Consider the following 24,047-nt stretch of genomic DNA (forward strand, 5'->3'; position numbering starts at 1 on the left):
GGATACCCTACACTGACACTTCTCCACATCATGATGCGGCGGAAGTTGAGGATGGGAGTTTTTTGGGGTTTTTTTTTGTTCCCCAGCGTGTAGAACCCTTTCCATCCACACCACAACATGCCAGACACAGGGGTAGTGGTTCAATTCAGCTTTCACTACCCCTCATTGCGCCCCTTTAACCCTTTCATGCCTAGTTTGTTTAATGTTTGTTTGTTGTTGTTTTTTTTGTGTTTTTTTTTTCTGGGGACAGCTTTCCGTCGAGGCTTCAGCTTTCTTTGTTGAAGGACTACAGGATACAGCCCCACTGAAGTTTGAAGCTGAACTGGGGGAGGTAAGGTCAGGTCTGACTAGGCCAGATTTGTTGAGGGTCATTCCAGCGAAGTCTGCAAAGATCCAGAATCAATAACGGGACAGGATATATATATATATATATATATATATATATATATATATATATATATAAACAAAAAAACAACAACCACCAAACAAATCCTTATAGCAATAACCAAACACAGGAAATTCACGTAAAATGTATTATTTTAGATGGGAAACAAAACCCCGAATTCTAGGTAGTTCAGCATGGTACAATTGGGGCAATCCATCTGGGCCAAATCTATCGCCGATCATTCACGGATAGCCTCGAATGGCCCCCTAATCCAGGAGTGGGGAGGGGGAGCCAACAACTGGGAGGTCAGTTTTTGACCAGTTGAAATTATGCCTTCAGGGTCATTACAGGCTAGTCAACACATACACCGGGGTTAATGATGGATAGCCACATATGACCCAGGGGTAAAAACGAGGTTTATGATTCATGATGATGTATTTGTGGCAGGGTTTCTTATTCAGTAATCCTTTAATGTACTAGATTCTTTAGAACTATCCACTTTTACTGCATATTCTTTTTTTTCTTTTCTTTTTTTTTTTTTCTAGACCAGCATTTCAACAATTTATAATGCTTTTTATAAAAGCATTTCTGATTCTAAAATAGTTTGTTTTGTTTTGTTTTTCAAAATTTTCATGTTATTTTGCAAAGTGTGTGTCTAGTCTGTGTGTGTGTTTGTGAGACGCTTAATATATGGCAGGGTTTCTTATTTAGGAATCTTTATGTTAATGTACCAGTTGCTTTAGAACTTATTTCTTTTACCGCATATAGCATTTATTCATATTCTGAACCTGCATTTAACAGTTTACAATTATTTCATAGAAGCATTGTATTGTATTGTATTGTATTGCATTGCATTGTATTGTATTGTAAACAAGTGGATGTTATATTAGGCTGCTACATTCGTTGTTGTTATTGTTGTTGTTTTCAATGCGTCAACACATACAAGTTTGATGCATTTGCATCAGTGTGTCTTTGTTTGATCCTTTCCTTTTTAAAACTTGTTTTCCCATGTTATAAAATTGCTGTGAACCTTTTGGAAAGGGCAACACCATCCCCAGGCAACAGAGGTAATCGAACAAGTGTCACCTGTCTCCCCAAAAACTCGCAGAAGAGAGAGCAACAGGCCTTTTATTTGTTTGTTTGTTTGTTTTGAAACTACTGCTGTCGTTAATGTATGGTTTATTTCGTACCAGGTTATGTAGTCACGAACGCGTTTACACTTTTTTTTTCTATTCAAGTTATTGAAATCAAGGTGTGAGTGAAAAAAGCGGCCTTAATCTGAGAATGTTTTTTTTTTTTAATTGTCTGTTTAACCGATTTTATACTGTTTGCGTCAGTGCGCGCGCGCGCGCGCGTGTGTGTGTGTGGATGTGTGGGCGCGTATATATATATATATATATATATATATATATATATATATATATATATGTGTGTGTGTGTGTGTGTGTGTGTATGTGAGTGTGTGTGTTGGTGTGTGTGTGTGTGTGAATGCGTGGGCGCGTGTATGTCTGCCTCTGTTTGCGCGCGTGCGCGCGCGCGCGTGTGTGTGTGTGTCTTTGTGTGTGTGTGTTTCACTCGCTAAATATATCTTGTCATTGGCTGGAATTTACAGCTTTCAATTCTAACACAAAACACACACACCTTAACATTACATGATCAGTAAAAGGCCCAAATTTTGGTTTTGAAACTGAAGGGTCAGACATTGGACGGCTGACTTCAATATTATTTGTATTTGTATTTGTATTTCTTTTTATCACAACAGATTTCTCTGTGTGAAATTCGGGCTGCTCTCCCCCGGGAAAGCGCGTCGCTACACTACAGCGCCACACATTTTTTTTTTTTTTTTTTTTTCCTGCATGCAGTTTTATTTGTTTTTCCTATCGATGTGGATTTTTCTACACAATTTTGCCAGGAACAACCCTTTTGTTGCCGTGGGTTCTTTTACGTGCGCTAAGTGCATGCTGCACACGGGACTTGTCTCCTGAAAGAACTATGCCAGGAGCTACTGCAATGACCTTAACCAGACTTGGACTGAATAATTGTATTGTATTGTATTTCTCTTTTTATCACAACAGATTTTTCTGTGTGAAATTCGGGCTGTTCTCCCCAGGGAGAGCTCGTCGCAATACTACAGCGCCACCCATTTTTTTTGTATTTTTTTTCCTGCGTGCAGTATTTCATTTGTTTTTTCCTATCGAAGTGGACTTTTCTCCAGAATTTTGCGTGGAACAGCCCTTTTGTTGCCGTGGGTTCTTTTACGTGCGCTAAGTGCATGCTGCACACGGGTCCTTGGTTTATCATCTCACCCGAATGACTAGCGTCCAAAACACCACTGAAGGTCTAGTGGAGGGGCAGAAAATATCGGCGGCTGAGCCGTGATTCGAACCAGCGCGCTCAGGTTTTCCCGTTTCCAAGGCGGACGTGTTACCTTCAGGCCATCACTCCATAAAGAGATGCTGAGGAAACACAAGTATCTGAATGATCAGATAAATGCTCTGTACTTACAGGAGCTTCAGGGAAAAAAAAGCCATGATATTCCTTGACAGAAGCTGTTATTTTTATTTAAACTACAAAACACGTCAAAGCAGATTTTCCATATGGTGTAACCTTCTTTAAGTAATGCTTATCACTTTGACACATATAGACCGGACGTATCTGTGTTTTCCCAGGTCTAAATTCCTCCAGGTCTAGGTTCACCCCGGGTCTTTGTGACTTTTGGTCTATGCCCATCCCCCATCCCCAACTCGCCCCTTGTTTTGGTAGGTTTATATTCTCCAGATCAATGTTCCCCCAGGTCCATGAAAACGTCACCCGTTGTCAACATGTTCCCTGATGTCTATGTTTGTTTCCTCATCCATACACTTTTGAGTGATGGTCACTTGTGCTCGGCAGTAAACAGTAATTGTCGGTGGTTAAACAAGTGAAAATTTCTAAAATCGCATGAAAAAATACGGTGAAAAAAGGGTAAACATTACGCAAGCTGCACACAATTAATTGAGTAGTGGTCAGCTGTGGTCAATGATGATCAATGATGGTTAGTCATGTTCAATTATCAGTGGACCAAATCACGTCAAAAAATTACTAACACTTCATATCCATTACAAATTAATGCAATTTGACCACTGCTAGTTAGTTCGAGAATATATCATGTTGGTCGAACGTCCTGCATGTAGTCAGTAAACTTACGTGTTGCATCCTACCCTTACCCTCACCCCTCACCCCTCACTCCTCACCCCTCACCCTAACTCCTCACCCCTCACCCTCACCCTCACACATCCAGTCCCAGTCCTAACCTCACCCTCACCCATCCAGTCCCAGTCCTACCCTTACCCTCACCCCTCACTACTCACCCTTCACCCCTCACCCTTCACCCATCACCCTTCACCCCTCACTACTCACCCTCACCCTTCACCCCTCACCCTTCACCCTCACCCTCACCCCTCACTACTCACCCTTCACCCTCACCCTTCACCCCTCACCCTCACCCCACACTACTCACCCTTCACCCTCACACGCACCCCTCACCCTTCACCCTTCACCCCTCACCCTTCCACGTCGTGTCTTCCAACAAGTGATTCAGTGTTAGTTTTGCCGGGTGTCAGGTGAAGAAAGGCCCACACAAAGCACGGAACCCACACGAAAGAGTAACAGAGAGGAGCTGTGTTTACTTTGCTGCACGACATAAGATTGGAGTGTTTCTGTATTTAAACACATTTTTGGGTGGTGGCGGTTAATATATAGGCGTGTTTGTTTTTTTTCCTCCTTGTCCTTTCTTCACCCCTTCACCCCCCACCCTCTACCCCCTTAAGCCCGTGAACGGGTGGGCCTGTTGATTTGGGATCCCGTGGGAATGCTGGGACACATACAATAAAGTGTCATCCATTTTGCGGACGTTGAATTTTCTGATCATCACTGTGTGTGTGAGTCTCTGTGTGTATGTGTGTGTGTGTGTGTGTGTGTGTGTGCTTGCATTCGTGTGTGTGTGTGTGTGTGTGTGTGTGTGTGTGTGTGTGATGGAAAGCAAAATAACCGCACTTAATAACAAACGTTGAGCAGCTTACAAACCCATGTGAAAAGTAAAAAAATAAAAAAATAAAAATAAAAGCAATCAGCTCTAACGCGCTTCGCCCACTCCCCCTCTTCTCTCACCCACCATGCCTGTATCGAATCCCTGATCGACAAACCCCGTGACTCACTCTGAATGCAGATCCCTGCATGGCTACCTCCACCACCCATACAGTCCCCTCACCCACTCTCACTGATAAGGAAGTCTTCCTGAAAGAGATATACTGGTCATGTTATTATTGGCACCGTATTTAAAAAACAACAACAACAAAAAACAAACTATTGACACCACCTGCACAACAGTTTGCAATGCCCGTTGCCACGCCATTATGGCGACTGTTCTATTTCGATCTTCCCATGTGAACAGACCTGTCCCACAAATTGACTGCACAGGAATCAGACAATACGCATGTCTAAACCGCGTGATCACCTCTGCCAAAATACTCTGGCCTCAGACCTCCCGGAAAAAGAAGAAGTAGAAAATCTTCCTGATTCAGTGCAGAAAATTTTCTTTTGTTATTATTCTTTGGCACTGTGGAGAGGCCCCGTTTCATATCGTGAAAGGCCGGGCGTCTCTCCTTTGCTATTGTCAGAGACAATTTCTAAAGCACTATTCTCTTCACAGAGAGAGAGAGAGAGAGAGAGAGAGAGAGGTCTTTGTATTAGAATAACCAGTTCAGCGTGAATGCATCACGTGAAAAAAAAAAAGGGGGGGGGGGGGCAGAACTGCTCCGCCGAGGTCGCTACCACTTGAGATTGTAGGACACGCTTCGTCGATTTAATTTGATTGGCTGTCTCACCAACCCGGACGTTTTCGGGGTCAAGGTGACCTGATGGGGACATTTTAAATTTCAAAAGCAAACAGTGGCATTCAAGGTGAATATCAAGATTGCCTCATGTGAAAGGGCTGTCATCTGAATGGGACACGAGGGGGTTATTTTGACGGTGTACTTTCAATACAATGATAGAATCCTGTTCGTGTGGAAAGCACGACTTCTTCTTCTTCTTCTTCTTCTTCTTCTCTCTCTCACTCACTCTCTCTCTCTCTCTCTCTCTCTCTCTCTCTCTCTCTCTCTTTACCAAGTTCAGACAAATCCATATACGCCATATAAAATCTGCTAAGCAGATACCTGACAGCCTTGAGAGTATGCATACATATTTGTGTACCTATCAAGGTGGATTCCTTCTACATTAGTTTGCCAGACGACAACACTTATGTTGCCAAGGGTCCTTCTTCTGTGCGCCAAGTGCGTGCTGCACACGGGACCTCGGTTAATCGTCTCACCCAAATGTCTAGACGCTCAGCAGGTTCATTTCCAGTCACGCTTGGGAGAAAGGGCGAGAGCGGGATTCGAACCCAGACTCTCTTCGACACTGTATTGGCAGATAAGCGTTTTAACCATTCTACCACCTTCTGCTTTTGAGGCCTCTATCACAACTTTATGGCTGTTGAGGTGTAACTGAGGTATATGTCACATTTTGAAAAATGTTCAGATGTAATTAAGGCATCTGATTCGCCTTTATAGCTGTTGAGGTGTAATTGAGGCCCATGTCACATCTAGATAGCTGTTGAGGTGTAATTGAGGCCCATGTCACATCTAGATAGCTGTTGAGGTATAATTGAGACCCATGTCACATCTAGATAGCTGTTGAGATGTAATTGAGGCCAGGCCTCTGTTACGATTTTATGATGAGGTGTATTTGAGACCTTTCCCACTAATCGTTAGTTGTATTGGATGCATTTTAGGCATCTGTCACAACATTATAACTGATGGGGTGTATTTGAGACCTCTGTCACAACATTATAACTGATGAGGTCTATTTGAGACTTTTGTCACAACTTTATAATTGATGAGGTGTATTTCAGACCTCTGTCACAACTTTATAATTGATGAGGTGTATTTCAGACCTCTGTCACAACTTTATAACTGATGAGGTGTATTTCAGACCTCTGTCACAACTTCATAACTGTTGAGGTGTATTTCAGACCTCTGTCACAACATTATAACTGATGAGGTGTATTTGAGACCTCTGTCACAACTTTATCACTGATGAAGTGTATTTGAGACCTCTGTCACAACTTTATCACTGTTGAAGTGTATTTTAGTCCTTTGTCACAACATTAAAATGCTGATGGGGTGTCAGAATAAGGAGGAAAGAGGAAAAGGTTCCATGTAAAGGAATAAGTGTGTGTGTCTGTGTGTGTGTGTGTGTGTGTCTGTGTGTGTGTGTGTGTATGTGTGTGTGTGTCTGCGTGTGTGCGTCTATGTCTGTGACTGTGTCTGTGTCTGTGGTTGCGTGTGTGTTGTGCACTGTGGAGGCACTGCAGAAAATCAAGCAAGACAACAGACATGGAAGAGGGAAATGGAGGGAAAAAGTTATTTCAGGAGTGCCCTATATGCACTGATTTCAATGCTTATGCTTGTTACGCGGCAAAAGTTAGCAGAAAACATGATAATGTGATGTGGAGATATACACTCTATAAGTTGGCTCTGGTTCATTGGCTGAATCAGGTGATTTTTGTTCTTCGTCTGTCACTTGCAAATAAACAGCCCATGTGTCAATGTTTAAGATAGTGCCCTGGACTGCACGATCTATGACAACATTGACAAAAGTGGAGACCATTTGGAGTGATTCGTTCTGTAACTGGAAAACGTCAATTGACTCTACCCCCGCCCCCTTCATACTTCAATAAATATGCGCGTGCAAACACAAATTCACTCAAAATCATACCTAATAATTGTTATGACATGAATAACACATTGAACGTCAGAGTGAGCGGTTTCCAGTTAACACAGTGTTTACGAATCAGTCTGAGGACAGACCAGCTCCACACCGTGTCATTCACCACGTAAACACAGGCAACAAATCAATAGAGACACACAGGTGGCCAACAGCCAGGTCCACAGAATGTGAACAGCCCGCACTGGGGAAGGAGGGGGCGGGTGGGTGGAGGGGGAATCGAGCTCCATGTCTGTATCTGCACACTATTTTTTTTTCTGTTTGTTGTTGTTGTCGTTGCCAGTTTTTAATCATGTGCGTATGTAACCACCACCAACCCCCTGCTACATCCTATTATTGAGAACACACACACACACACACACACACACACACACACACACACACACACACATATACAACTGACACATTATAATTTTCGAGCTTTGAACATGGGACACAACATGACATGTCTTTTCAGAAAAGCATTTCATGTGTTTTAACTTTCGCTGGATAGTAGTTAGGATAGTACATGGATGACTTCCCGTGAACTTGCCTTTGATACTAGCCCTGTTGTATATGTACTATTTTACAAAGTCCTGGTGTTCATGGTGGTCACCTTGTAAAGACAAACTTCAATGTATCATTGCTTTGTGGAAAGCAATCCACATTCCTGTGTAAAACAGTTTTATGTGAATTATTTAAAATATATTTTAAAGTCCAGTCACCTGTGCAACATAATCTTTTTTAAGGAATTCAAACGCCTGTTGCTGTCTCTATTTTTTTTTTCTTTAGAAATCGAATATCCCTGGGCCACAACACTCACCTGTGTAGGACTATTGATTCCGTGAATGAAAAACACCTGTTGCCATGGCTGTGTTTGGACGGGCTGTGTGCCTGTGTGCACTGTGTAGGCTATGTGTTAGCGTTTGTGGATTCATAAGTGAAATATTTTTTAACGTTCTTCCACTCACACCACACAAACAAACACAGACACACAAGCACACACAGAGACAAACGGACAAGCACGGGGACACACACACACACACACACACACACACACACACACACACACACACACACGCACACACACAACTTTTTTTTTTCAATACTTTATTAAAACTCCACACCCAAAGCAGCGAAATTACTTAAAGATTATTATCACATTAACAAAGCATAATAAACCGTCCCAGTCTACGAAAAAACAGCTTGAATAAAAGTGACATATCAATATTAAGTTTCACTTCAAAATCGAAATATATGCCCCCGAAAACTGAGTATGGCTGCCTACATGGCGGGGTAAAAACGGTCATACAAGTAAAAGCCCTCTCGTGTGCATACGAGTGAACGTGGGAGTTGCAGCCCACGAACGAAGAAGAAGAAATGATACCTTATTATTTGGTGTGAATCACACACATATTGTGATATGAAATAATATGGTACAAAGTGAAATCATATGTGAAACAAAGCGATATTATATGTGATATGTGATCTGATATGATTATATGGTATATGATATGTGGCATGTGATGCGCTGTGACATGATGTGGTATCAAGTGTTTTAATCATGCTATGACATGGAACATATCAGTTCGGTGAAAGTCAGTAATTAATCTTAGAGACCCACTTTTTTCCCTTACAAACCCACTTAGTGCTTGAAACATTCGTGCATTTGCTCACTGTGAATCTGTTCACTGCATTCGATTGGTGTTTTTGTTTGTTTTTATCTCGTTTTCTTTGTTTTCGTTTTAGGTATTCATATATTTATTCATCTGTGTTTTACATGCATACCATTATTTGTGTATCGGTGATATCATTTTAGTGAATGGTTGTATCTATTTCTTTATTTTCAATGTTATGAAATTTTTTATATAATCTGATTTGGTATATACGTAACATGCCTTTTATCAGCTCATCACCACAGCTTATTTTCCCACATGAAATATGTTTGCCAGGAAGAGTGTTTTTTCCATAGTGACAAAATAAATCTGGGCTGTTCTGTATGCATCACTCTAAAAGTACTATTTACTTTATCAAATTGTGTGATTTTTTTCATGGACACTATAAATAATGACAATATAATGGTTCCAGCAATACATTGCTGCCCCTGAAACAGACAGAAAGCTATTGTTGTCTACATTAGTTGTAAACATTTGCAAGCAGAACATACAGTAAAGATGCATTACATACAGAACATGATATAATATGTTATGTCATAATGTAACCATGGCATAAAGAGATTGACAACCACTCTTGGAAGAGTACCTACTATTTTTTCTCCTCAATCCTAAAAAAGGGTCTGTGTATCTTTATCTAATCCATCTAACAAGATTTCAGAGCCATTCAAAGGACAAAGCCAGGGTTTGTTTTTGACAATAAAACATAAAAACGATAAGTCTAACGTTAAGTATTTCCAAAGCTCAATAAGTATAATTTCATCAAAACATAAATCTGCTTATCTTAACTGGAAATCAGTTTTTGTCAATATATTATCAAAATGTCACACAATCAGACTGCATGCACTAGACACAAATATCCCTACGAAAAAGCACACGCTGAAATAAATCCGGTTGATTAGATGTATTCAAAACACGTAATAAGTTCGAGACAAAAAGTATATTCAATTATTGTACTAACCACATGCTGAAGCCATTGAAACAGATTAGAAAATTATGGAAACATAAGGATGTCTATATTTTTTTTTCCAAACTGATACAGTTAGACAGGACGTTTCTGTCATATGATGTGTATATGATTGTACACAAAAAAAAAATACTAACAATCTTTTAAAAGAAAACTGAATATCAAAGCAACACACGTGGGTATGTAGATACAACACGCTCGCATATTCATAACCATGGAATGACAAAGAGCAAGAGCAAAGGTTTATCATGACATGACTATAGGTGATGTAGAACTCAATTGATGTGATGGATGAATCATGAAGTGGATAAAAACTTAGAACTGGATGCAATGTTTAATATGATTAGCACGAATAAACAATAGAATTGATGAAAATGGAATGACATTTTAATAACACACAAAACAGTAAAGGGAACCAAACTTAATTAAATTTGGTTCATATTGCTTTGCATAACTTCAGCTGCTAATCGATTATTTGTTTGCAATGGTAATACAAGAAACCTATATATGCAACTTTTGTTTTCACACAAAAATAGTTTTTGGTGTTCTGTTCATTATCCAAATTCGTGTGTATGAAACGCTCTTCCAGTGGTATAGTCTCTGTGTATGCACTGTCGAATTTGTCTTTTCTTTTCGTTTTTTTTTTTTTTTTCGCGAAATTGTGTTACAAAAAAGATTCTAAAAATTATAACTAGTTTTCAATTCAAATGTATTATTAAAGTGGAAAATGTTAGATTTTCCAATGACTACACAGTGATTCATGCAATTAAAAGATTAAAGATTAAAAGTTAAAGGTCCCATTTACGGCCACCAGGGCAGTGAACTCACATCCACTGTGTCTTTGGCTTGGCACAGAAAGGCGGGGCCCAAACTTCTCGTTCCGCCGTTTTAACCTTCCCCAACCAAATTCACATCTGGGTGGAGTGAAAAATGAGAGTCAGTCTCTGTCCCAAAGGATACAAAACCATACCGAAGTGTGGCCTCGAACCCTGATCTCTGGTGACCACTGGATCGGAAGTCCATCGCCTTACCGATTCTGCCACACCGCCGCGCCTCGCTACTCGTGTATTATTTTTATCGTTTGGCGGAGCAGGTTACGAACTGATGTCAGTGTTGTAGTGCAGAGAACTGAAGCACATAGTGCAGAAAGAAGAGGGTGGGGGTAGGGGTTGAAGGTTGATAAAGGACAAGCGGTCACCATCCGGACCAAAGACAGACAATCAGATGTCCTGTTTCCCATCACTATTCAGAAAATGATGAGCAAACACACACACACACACACACACACACACACACACGCACACACACGTGAATATCGGAGAGTTGGGGCCTTGGAACAAACGCACGATTTCTTTTGTAAACACAGAAGTTTTCACATTCAAGTGTGAACTAAAATTGGAGGTTTCTACTTCCATTCAACATTTTCACAAAACTTACATGATACATTTGTTTATCACAGTCAGTTTCCTAAACGATATTTTACGCTGGAGAATATGTATTCAAAGGAGACATGCACAAGCGATTCTTTCTTCCTATCCTTCCCATTCTTTTCCATAAACCATCCCCTCCAGTACAAGGAAAAAGCCTTCATTATACAGTATGTCAGACATTTACATTTCAATCGAACGAAAATAATCCCATAGAAAAATGTATATAATTTCAGAGTTATTCCATTTACAATTGCTACATATTCAATGATGGAAATATGTGAGACAGTGGACAGATAAGGAAACACGCAGAGACACACACACACACACACACACAGAGAGAGAGAGAGAGAGAGAGAGTTTGAAGATGCATTTCACACACACACACACACACACACACACACACACACACACACACACAAACAATAGAGCTTTTTTTTCTTTCTTTTCTCCGTCAACTGAAGAATCTGGTGTGCCGTTTAAGCTAGTCCTCATTTGCTGGCTTATCCTCTCCTGAAAGTTTCAGTTTCAGTTTCAGTAGCTCAATGAAGGGTCACTCCTGAAAGAGACAGAAAATACTGAAAAGATCTTATAATCTGGTGGGTCTGTACTGGAGACATGAAAAAAGTGAGCATCGTTCATTGTTCCTGGTTTTAGAATAAACAAAAGAAAACAAACAAAAAACCTCTGCGTATACTGGAAGGGGTTTTCATTTTCACATCATATTTCCGATACCGATAGCTACAAAACACTTGTCTATAATAACCTTGCACCATAATTATGACTTCGTATGTATTTTGAGTTGATTCATAATCAGTGTTTTCAGCAAAGCAACAACGGAATCGCGTTCCGTGTAAAAACATTCGTGAGCATTAAAGAATAACAAAATAAATTAAAAAAAACAAATGAATAAATAAAGATAGATAAAGAAATAAATGAACAAATAACTAAATGAATGAATAATAAGATAAAGCCTGGCAGCCGTTCCCAAGTAAAGCTTTGGGTGAATCTAAATGCAGTGTCTAGTCTCTGGCGAGGCTGGTGATGTTCACAACCAAATCCACTTCGACGAAACCGAAGGGAAGTTTACCAGTCTGAGAAACACGGCCAATTAATACTCAAGACATGATTGTCGATATTTTTGGCCTAATTTTACCTGAGCTGCAGTGCATGATGGCTGAGTAGATACTGATTTGTCTTTTAATCTGCAGGCTATTGGAGTCACGGATTAAAATTCTCCCCTCTCCCCTTCCCGATCTTCCAGATCAACAGGTATTCAGACCCAAGATCAAAATATGCACGTTGAATCACCTCTTTGGCAGCCTGGGCGTTCAGATAGTATTGGTTGTTAGCAAAGGGAGGGAAACACAGCAGAAAGAAAATGTTTCAGTTCAATTCCAGGTTCCACACAACCATTTCCTTCTCTTTTCTTAGATATAACACAAAACAGTTTCAGTACACTTCCCTTTCTTCAACTTTCCCCTTTAACCTTCCGTGTGGAGTGGTGGCCTAGTGGCATCCGTCTAGGCTGGGAGAGAACCTGAGAGTCCAGGATCAAATCCTACACTCGCCAGAACCCCTCTCCACTATAGCTATGATCTGAACGCTACTCATTCGGATAAGACAATAGGCCGAAGTCAGGTGTACAGCATACACGTAGCGCACGTAAAAGATCAATGTGCACAGAACACGATTGATTAGTGTCTCTTGGCATATATCAGTCTGCTCCATCCATGTTGGCAGCCGGCTGTGCAAATGACTCGGTGTTTGTTAAACAAATTGAACTTGGTCTCTCACCGAAGACAAGTATAAGTATTCACGAATAAGAATATTTATCGATGTACCCATTTTTTCTGTGTCAACGCTCATCCATCATTTCATCACCTGTTATCTCACTGTCTCTCTGTCTGTCTGTCTGTCGTCACCTGTTATCTCTCTGCCTCTCTGTCTGTCTCTTTCTCTATCTCTCTCTCGCTCGCTCGTTCGTTCGTTCCATTCTTTTGGATGTTCAAGCACACACGAGAAGGAAAAGGATGATACATACTATCAGGCTGCTCAACCGCGACACCCTCGGGATTCGCAGGGTCCACAGGCTTTTCATCTACCTTGTTGTTTTTGTTTTTTTCTTCCTTCTTTTTATGATACCGATTACCTGGGGAAAGGAATGGCACAAGTCATGGTAAATCAAACACTTTGAAAAAGCATGAACACATCCCTGTAATCAACGAAGGGAATGCGAGTCACTGCAACCATACACATTATGTTGTCTGTTCGAACATTCGTGAGTGAATTTGTCTATTGTGTGTCTGTGTGTGTGTGCGCGCGCGCGCTCGTGCGTGCGTCTGCGCATGTGCGTGCTTGTGTGTGTGTGTGTGTGTGCACGCGCGCGCGAGGAAGAGTGTGTGTGCGCATGTTTGTTTGTGTGCGTGCGTGCGTGCGTGTGTGTGTGTGTGTGTGTCTGTGTGTGATCATGGCGGTTTTGGCTTTTTGTGTGTGTTTTTTTTTTCATAATCAATATCTGGCGCACCAAAGCACATTTCTGGCCACTTTGCTCAGAATATATCATATTATATAAACTTCAACACGCATATTCTTCACATAATCAAGAAAATGGTTCCACACTGAAACTCCGTTCACAGCGTTTGACGCTGACATTTCTAAAATGTTTTCGTGGTTGTTTTTGTGTGTGTTGTTGTTGGTGTTTGTTTTGTTTTTTCTTTGTTTTGGGGTTGTTGTTTTTTTGTTTTTGTTTTTTTTTAATTTATTTTTGTTTTGTTTGTTTTTTGTTGCTGTTATTTTGTTTGTTTGTTTGGGTTTGTTATTTTTTTGGGGGAGGGGGGGGGGGGGGGGCGGGAGGGTGGTGGTGTTGCTGTTTGTTGTTTTGGTTTTTTTTATATGCTTTGTTCTGAAAGGGAGGTACCTCTTATTTAGGCATTGCAGCCCTGAAATGGCCCTTTTGTGGTCGTCTGGGTGATAAGCAACATTGTTTTACTTGATTCAGGCATTGGACAACAATTACACTGCGAGTCAACTGGCTAGCGGCTTAGTTTCAATACTTGTGATGAGAAGTATCATGATATCCAGTTTTCTTCACTCTATGAGTTAAAAGGGAAATCCCAATTCTGCTTGTCATGGACTGCTACGGCGGTTCCGGGTGGCTTAATTACAGACCTATCACTTTGCCATACCTTCAGGAGTTTGTATGGGGATGTATAAGTGGGTGTTGGAATTTAAACTCAACTTACATATGGCAGCGGTAACTGCGATGCATACAGCACCGACAAAAATCGCTACACCGATAGCGATACCAGCCGTTTCACCTTCAGTGTATCCCCCTTCATCTGACGAAGGTGTATCTGAAGCCCCTGAAACATAATAGATTTCAGTTTCAGTTGCTCAAGGAGGCGTCACTGCGTTCGGACAAACCATAACGCTACACCACATCTGCCAAGCAGATGCCTGACCAGCAGCGTAACCCAACGCGCTTAGTCAGGCCTTGAGAAAAAAAAACCCAAAAAAACAACAACGGGGGAATAAATAATAGATAAGCTTACATAAATAAATAAATAAATGAATAATAATTATAATATAGAGAAAGGTAGTAGTAATAATAATAGTAATACTAATAAAATGATTTAAAAAAAAAAAATTAATAAATAAGACAACAATGGTGAGAAATAAGCGAATAAATGTAAAACATGAAGACACACATTCACACATACACCCACACATGCACAACAGAAATGCACCAAACATGCAGTTTCACAGATATGAAAGCACAGTCAAATAGATATAAACGTACATGAGCTCCAACACACACACACACACACACACACACACACATTACCTTGCACCTCCTCTACCCCCCTCCTCCACACACTCATTTCTAGTCTACGTATCGCAGCTTCCACGGCACACACACACACATAATAGAACATAAGCAAAACTTAAATGTGTGTGTGTGTGTGTGTGAACTAGATGAATATATTCCGAAAATTAACTCATTCGAAATTCATATTTTCGCAAGATGCAAAATTGAAGAATGCAACTCGACGACCGCATGTGAAACATACAGTTTTACATGAAAAAAAATTACTATACCTACCATTACTTGGAAAAAAGAAGATATGACAACATAGTTTGAACAGAAAACGTTACTATCATTATAAAGCATAAATCTGAAGTCTCATCTATTTTCTTATGTAATAATAGTGCATAATCTAACTAGCTCAGTAACAATTATCTTATTGTCCAGTTACAAGTACAGGAATTCAATGTTGCATAAAAGTGCAGTAGAGCATAAGAAAAGTAAAAGACATGCACGTTGAATGTGTGTGTGTGTGTGTGTGTGTATCGGGTATCACCCCAAAAGTGAACCGCTTTTTGACGAGTATTTTCTCAGTGATAGAGAAACCGTATTCATTGAACATTTTCACACAGTAACCTTATCATCCACAAGTCCGCAAAAATATCTAAACGTTCGGACGCAAATTATGTGAGAATTGTCAAATTCAAAACAGCATGTCAAAAAATCCAGTATCAGAGCTGTGCAATGTGACCTTCATCATGTTCATGCCAGCTGCCATGTGTTGGCATCTGTCAATCAGTGTCAATCTAAAAATAGCCTGTCCAGATGTCAAATCTATTGATTTTTTTTATTGTCGTCTGTATCCAAAATCAGTTCTGTCCAAAGTTTCAGTTTGGAAGGATCAACCATGCCTTTGAGTGAAAGTGATAAGGTGACCTTTGAAAACTGTTTCAAGGAGAAAGGCTGGGGTGGAAGAAGGATCGTAAAGGAATTTCCAGGCAAGGGGTAGAGTCATGTCACTTTAAATAGAATTATCGCTAACATACTCACTACAGGGTCATTAGCACGTAAAATTGGCAGTGGGAGAGCCAAGACTGCATGTTCGGAGGAGAACAAGGACCGTGCTGAGGAACTGATTCAATCCCAGGAGGAGAATACAGGGACCCACAAATCTCTTAGAGAAGTTGCAAGCGATTTACAAGTGAGCACGTCTTCTGTGCAAAGAATGAGGAAAGAACTGGAGCTGAAGCCCTTCAAGAGGGTACGGGTATCAAGGAGGGATCTAAATGTTAGAGGGAAAAAAACAACAACTCGCTGCCGTAACTTGAATAACCGTTACTCGGCCACTGATGTGAAAAGGATCAATTTCACAGACGAGAAAGACTTTACGTTAGAGATAGTGAAAAATCACCAAAACGATAGCGTTTATGGGAAACGGAAACGATAAATTTAGCCATCTCGCCTCTATCATGAGACTTTTAGATTTTCAAAAAGGATAATGGTTTCAGTTGAAGTATCCTGGAAAGGAAAAACAAACATTCATTTTATTGACACTGATAGAGCCAAGGTTAACAGTGAAAGCTACATCCAGGTTTGGATGACAATCTTCTCCCGGATTGTAGGCGTCTTTATCCTAGAAACAATTACGTGTTTCAGCAAGATGGGGCTCCTTCACACACAAATAGGGTAACCCAGGCCCATCTGGAGGAGGCTACACCAGAATTCATCAAGAAGGATGAATGGCCTCCACAATGTCCTGTCTGTGACCCAATGGATTATGCCATATGGGACTCTCTGAAGGAGAAAGTTTATCGGGGAGTGAGAGACAAATTGACCGAGCAGGCATTAAGGGACAGGATGTTTATGTCATGGGAGGAGATATCGGTGGAAGAAATACGTAAAAACATTTCTGCTTCGAAGAAACGTGCTTCGTTTAGTCGTGGTGGAAGATGGAGGCCACATTGAGCATAAATTTAAATAAGTGAGTTTTCCTCTGATATTGGATTTTTTGACATGCCTTTTTAGAATTTGACATTACTCGCATAATTTATGTCCGAACTTTAGATATTTTGCAAACTTGTTCATGATATCATAAGGTTACTGTGTAAAACATTTTAATGAATTCGGACTCTCTATCACTGAGAAAATACTTGTCAAAAAGCGGTTCACTTTTGGGGGGGGGGGGGGAGGGGGACATCCGACACATATATACATATACATCTCTCTCTCTCTCTCTCTCTCTCTATATATATATATATATATATATATATACATATGTGTGTTTGTGTGTGTGTGTGTGTGTGTTTTTCCGTGGAATGGGTGTTTCCTTTAGAATTTGATGATTCTAAGAACTTCAGGGCACTTTAAGAACATGCGCTATCATGAAAACAACAACAACACCCGAGTAATAAGGTTAGATAAGATAACAAAATGCTATGGACACTGCAATGTATGACAAGCTATGTAAGTATAAATGGTTTTAAGTCAGTATACGGACCCCAGTCCTCTGGCTCCTCACCCCTCCTCAACGCAAATAGGTCGCAGCTGCTGACAGAGAAGAAGCAGATTCTGGAGCGGTGGGCTGAGCACTTCAACAACGTCCTCAATCGTTCTGCCAACATTAACAACGAGGCCATTGCTCGTCTGCCACAGAGATCAACGAGGACCTCGAAACACCTCCCCAGAGAAGATGTCTCAGCACAGAGCAGATGATGCAGTGTGAAACTGACTGCTTCTCACAAGCCTGCGACAACTTCGGTCTCACCATCAGCACCAAAAAGACCGAAGTTATGTACCGGCCTGCCCCATGAAAGCCATACCAGGAGCCGTGCATCACAGTGAAGAGGCAGAACCTTCAGGCAGTCGACAACTTCACCTACCTGGGCAGCACGCTCTCTCGCGCAGTGAACATAGACGCTGAGGTCAACAACAGGATCGCCAAAGCCAGCGCCGCCTTTACGAGACTCCGTGAGAACATCTGGGAGCGGAAATGACACAGCGCTACCACCAAGCTGAAGATATACTGTGCAGTGGTCCTTACCACCCTCCTTTACGCCAGCGAGACCTGGACTGTGTACAGCAGACACGTCAAACAGCTCAACCGCTTCCACCCGAGCTGAATCTGAAGACTCCTCCACATCACGAAGCACAACAAAGTCCCCGACACGGAAGTCCTGGAACGTGCTCGCCTCTGCAGCGTCTTCACCCTCCGGCAGAATGTCCAAGCCAGGTGGACTGGAAATATGGTCAGAATGTCAGACAGTCGACTGCCTAAGCAGCTGCTGTACGGACAACTGTGTCAGAGCAAGCGTTCAGTTGGAGGGCATAAGAAAACGCTACAAAGACTGCCTCAAAACGCCCCTCAAAATGCTGGGCGTCGACATCAACACGTGGGAGATGCTTGCTATAGACCGTCCAGCTCGGCGCAGCAATATCACCACAGATTTCACTGATTCCCATATGCACGCATAGATGACAGACACTGGAGAGCACATGTCACAGCTTCAACTTCCATCGTTAGGCTGGAGGATGTGACTTTGTACACGACATCCTCTTCCCTAATTGTTTTTTTTCATTTTGTTTCGCAGTGAATCCTCAACTGGATGGCCTTTGGTGACTGAGCCATCTGTGTATATGATGATGTCCTCTTCTTTACTGTTTTCTGCTATGAGTAGCTTCACTTCTTCATCAGTTTTGCCCATTGACCATTCCCAAAAATGTCTTCCAGGAGTGGGTGAAATGATTGTGTTGGATAAATTATTAAGGATTTCGGGGTTTTCCTCCAATTCTTTTGTTTCGTTCAGGTCTTGTAGTCAGCGTACTAGCTGATTGTGTCTTCTGCTTGTCCCATCCATGATCTTCCGCGTCCTAAAGACTGACTTTCGTTCACTTAACTGCATCATGCTGTGGATTTTGAGCGTTTTCTGATGCTCTTAAATAGGTCTTAACCTGTTCTGACTTGTTTCTGGCTTGTACTGAAGGGGGATCAAGCAGGTTTCGCTTGGTCTCAGAAGGAGTTTCTTTCGTTGTTCCGAGATTCAGCCTGATAGCTTCATTTTCAATGAAAACTTTAGGAGGCCGCTTTCAGAGAGTGTCTTTAGCCCTATTCCGTAGTTGATCACACTGAAAATAAGTGCCTGACATGGCAGGAAGATGTGAGTTGTTCTTTGCATTTGGCTGCCATTGCCTCTAAGACTGTGATACCCTTTATTTGTATTTTAGAACAGTGCTCTCAGTGCTTTTTGTTGGTTTTTTTTTAGATCAGTCTGAGAGCTAAGTAGTCAAATGAAACCTACCACAATGTGTACAGAATGTCAGGAAATTTGCAGGCATAATGAGTGACACTGTAAACACTGACCTTGCGAATTTCCAGCTCCCAAAACTTCATTGAATTGTAGTAATTGTATATTGACTGGCAACACTTAGCAGCGTACATGAACAATCACTCACCTTGGGAGAGAGACAGACAGACAGACAGAGACAGAGAGAGACAGAGAGTGATAGAGAGAGACAAAGACTGAAAGGCAAAGAGACACAGAAAAAGACAGAAAAAAGAGAGTGGCAGAGACAGAATGTTACAGGCCTACATTCTGAATGCTATTATTGTGATATATGACATGATCATATCAAATCCACACGATATTGACAGTGACAAGACTATACAATGGCAGGTATTTTGCGTACATTAGAAAACATCGAGTGAGAAACATCTTGGTTGTCTCTTTAGAACCAAGGATGACCATACATTGCACCATCACAGCTAGAAATGATCGGCGGACATACTTGTGGTTCAAGAGCCAAAATTCCGAGGCATAAAATGTGACTGGGGCATGGAAGGCTAGGCAGGGCAGGAGCAGATGCAGCTATGTGTCGCTGATCTCGAACAGATGCAGTCTCCCTCAATTGCCCTCTCTGCATTGTTTGTTAGTTACTTCTGGTGTTGCAGCAGTCTCATAAGCTGCCCACGTTAAGCTTTGTCCACGTGATGTTGGCTCTGTACCTCTTTGTTTGGCGTCCATGGTTAAGACTGTCATGCGCCAGCTCCCCAAGAGCTGTCGGGAAATTCTGGATCCTTCTATACGGATGCAATGGCCAGACTGTCTAAGCTAGGCCTGGAGGACTGACAGCAGGGAACATGTGTGGAACTGATCCAACAATTCGATGCGAAAAACAACAGTATCATCATTAACATCATCACAAGCATCACTACCATCACTATGACTACAATCACCACCACCACCGCCACCACCACCACCAACAACAACAATAGTGTGATATCAACAAAACATATTGTGTAGCCTCATACTTACGTAAGTTATCACAATCATGATATGAAAAGGTTTCAGTCGGCAACGCCAGGCAATCAGTGCTAATACGCAGACTGGATCCAACGTAGGAATCATCGAAGGAGAACTGCAAATTGTACTCATTCAAGGAAGCGGAGGATGATACACACTGGCACTGCATTTCACCAGTTGACTGCAGATTTGCACTGCAGCCGGGATACGGGAGTTCGCATATGTCAATGATAGTATTGTCAGATTTCATAATTCTGAACATCACTTTTGAAACAACTCCGCCGGTACAGCTGGCTGACTTTACGGCAGATTTATCTACCCATCCATACACGACTGACACACTGTTGATCTTCAAATTCTCACAACTCACTATGTGGTAAGCAAATGTTCCTGCAACAGAAACATATGACAATAAGCACTTGTGGTGTATCTGTCCACTGCATAATTCAATAACATTATCAAAACAATCTTGCAATTAAAGTATAAAAAAAAAAAAAAACCCTGACCATCTGGTGAAAGTGATCATGTCAAAACTTGCAGTCCCCTGCCCCTTCTCTCTCTCTCTCTCTCTCTCTCTCTCTCTCTCTCTCTCTCTCTCTCTCTTAAATAGATAAATAGAGAGAGAGAGATTGAGAGCATCATTTTCCTCGGAAGAAACGGATGGAAGGGGGTATTATTTAGGTCTGGAGCTAGATGGATAGCTGAGGGAGAGAATGTTAGCAAATATCTTTTTTTGTAATTTAGAAAAAAAAAGAAGAAAAAAAAGCGTCTTATGTTTGTAAACACATGGCCAAAATTGTTGATGAATACGATAATGTTCGAAAATACCAAAGGGATATCTTATGTTTTAATATAAATCTTTATATGTAAATGTTGGTGTGGAACATTTTGAAATTAAAGATTTAGTTAATTACATTCCATGTTTGAATGACTCAGAAGCAAGTGATTTAGAGGGTATTATTACAATGGAGGAAGCAACGCAAGCTCTTAGAAATATGAAAAATGATAAAAGTCCAGGTGCTGATGGCTTTCTTGCAGGATTTTTTAATGTCTTTTGGAAGAAAATAAGAATATTTATTGTTGGAGCACTTAATGCTAGTTTCTTGAAAGGAAAAAGGTGCAAAAGGAAGGAATAATTACGTGTATCCACATAGGTGATAAGCCAAGACAATATTTGAAAAAAAAAATTAAAAAAAATGGAGACCTATCTCTCTTTTAAACGTAGTCTATAAAATTGGGTCCTCTTGTATTGCTAATCGTTTAAAGCTTGTATTACCTGACATCATTAATGAAGATCAAACAGGATTTTTCAGAAATAGATACATTGGAGATAATTTGAGATTAATATATGATACCATAGCCTATGTAGATCAACATAATTTACCTGTTTATTACTGAACATAGATTTCGAAGAGGCTTTTGACGCAATAAACTGTGAGTTTATGTCTAAGGTATTAGAGGCATTTGGGCTCAAAGAAAATATGTGTAGATGGATTAGTGTATTTTAAACAAATATTAAGTCATGTGTGACTGTTGATGGTCAGGTCTCTGACTGGTTTGAAGTTAAGAGAGGTTGTAGACAAGAACTTACATCACCCTATTTGTTTGTACTCCGTGTAGAAACGTTAGCTATAATGGTAAGGGAAAATTTGGATATTCGAGGAATAACAATGAATGATGTTGAAAATAAACTGATCCAGTATGCTGACGATATAGAATTTCTACTTGCTGGGGCTAGGAAATCTTTTGAATGTTGTGTTGCAGCTCTTGATATATTTAACTGTGTCTCAGGTCCTTATTTGAATTCAAGCAAAACAAGTGCTACTTGGTTAGGGAGGAAGACAAATTCTAAGATTCGTTATATGGAACATTTAGGTATGGACTGGTATCCTACAAAATTCCGAATTTTAGGGATTTGGTTCACTAATGATTTAAAAGAATATGTAAATAAACTATTCAGAGAGGTTAGCAGGAATAAAATATTTGTGTAAGATATGGGTAAAACGCCATTGAACGCCTCTAGGCAGAGCAGTAATTCTTCTTTTTTTTTTCTAAACTGACTCACCTGTGGCCCCTTTTGCTAAACCCACCAGATACATTTTTTAATACATGTCAACACATTTGTTATAAGTTTGTTTGGAAAAATAAACCAGATAAAATTAGCCGTAAAACTGCTCATAAGAGTGTAAAAAAAAAAAAAATTAATTAATTAATTTAAAAAAAAATTTAAAGGTGGCACTGGTCTTTCTGACGTTAAATTGTTTGCCTTGGCTAATTTTATCTGGTTTAATTAGAGTCATCCAGTTTTGTATGTCCAGGAAGCAGTTGGATGTTTCTTGCAAGAGCGACGACAATTTTTCAGGGGTATCACTCTTCTGGAGTTGAGTGTCATCAGCATAAGAATGATGATTGACATTATGGTGGTTGATAATTTCAGCGAGAGGAGCAGTGTACAGTGTGAAGAGCACTAGTCCCTGTGGGACTCCATGTTCGATTTTAACGGGTTCAGATTGGAAATGATCAACAATGACAGACTGAAATCAGTGAGATAAGATTTGTATTTGTATTTCTTTTTATCGCAAAAGTTTTCTCTGTGTGAAATTCGGGCTGCTCTCCCCAGGGAGAGCGCGTCGCTACACTACAGCGCCACCCTTTGTGTGTGTGTGTGTGTGTGTGTGTGTGTGTGTGTGTGTGTTTTCCTGCGTGCAGTTTTATTTGTTTTTCCTATCGAAGTGGATTTTTCTACAGAATTTTGCCAGGAACAACCCTTTTGTTGCCGTGGGTTCTTTTACGTGCGCTAAGTGCATGCTGCACACGGGACCTCGGTTTATCGTCTCATCCAAATGACTAGCGTCCAGACCACCACTCAAGGTCTAGTGGAGGGGGAGAAAATATCGGCGGCTGAGCCGTGATTCGAACCAGCGCGCTCAGATTCTCTCGCTTCCTAGGCGGACGCGTTACCTCTAGGCCATCACTCCACATGAACCAGTTTAGAACAGTGCCGTTGATACCAAATGCAAAATGAAGACGGGAAAGAAGGTTTGAATGGTCCATCGTGTCAAAGGCGGCTGACAAGTCGAGAAGAGTGAGAAGGGAAATTTTTCCTGAGTCGGACGCTAGCAGTAGATTATTCAGGATGTGGAGGAGAGTGGTTTCGGTGCTGTGGTCAGCGCGATTGCAGACTGAAATGGATGATGAGATTGTTGAAACAAAGGTGGTTGTTGAGCTGCTTCAGGACAGCTTTTTCAAGGAGTTTGGACATGAATGCAAGATTAGAAACTGGTCGATAGTTGTTTTGTTTTTTTTCAAAATGTTTGCGTCAAGGTTGGGTTTCTTCAGAAGAGGCCGGACGATTGCAGCTTTGAAAGTGGATGCAAACGTTCAAGTGAGAAGGGATGAGTTGACAATATTGGTGATTGTGGGGAGAAGCTGTGAGACACACTGGGAAAAGACCAAGGCTGGTGTAGGATCGAGCTCACAGGATTTTATTGTCATTACTTTCAGGATTTCATGGACTTCTGTTTCAGTCAATGGATTAAAGGAATGGACAGGAGTGCCGCTGAATTGACGATCAGGAAAAACAGGTTGGAATGGCATTTGGTCCAAGCTGGTACGAATATTTTGGACTTTTTCGGAACAAAAAAGGAGAAGACACTGGGGAGTTCAGATAAAGTTTAGGCAGAAGGAAGAGGGGTCTCTCTTTT

The 24,047-nt window shown here is 40.9% G+C and overlaps 1 protein-coding gene across 1 annotated transcript in view; it reads right to left on the reverse strand.

The window, feature by feature from the left end:
* Nucleotides 1-8,273: 8,273 nt before the first annotated feature.
* Nucleotides 8,274-24,047, reverse strand: part of LOC143277626 (uncharacterized) — a 32,515-nt gene continuing 16,741 nt past the window's right edge. Inside the window, exons 2-5 of the mRNA XM_076582510.1 lie at nt 20,356-20,733; nt 14,484-14,603; nt 13,283-13,390; nt 8,274-11,797 (exon numbers count right to left, since the gene is read on the reverse strand). Of these exons, the coding sequence (XP_076438625.1) occupies nt 11,781-11,797; nt 13,283-13,390; nt 14,484-14,603; nt 20,356-20,733 (623 nt within the window). The 3' untranslated portion in view covers nt 8,274-11,780. The remainder of the gene's footprint in view (nt 11,798-13,282; nt 13,391-14,483; nt 14,604-20,355; nt 20,734-24,047) is intronic.

Source organism: Babylonia areolata, chromosome 34, assembly GCF_041734735.1.
Source record: "Babylonia areolata isolate BAREFJ2019XMU chromosome 34, ASM4173473v1, whole genome shotgun sequence".
Classification (NCBI taxonomy): Eukaryota; Metazoa; Mollusca; class Gastropoda; order Neogastropoda; family Buccinidae; genus Babylonia; species Babylonia areolata.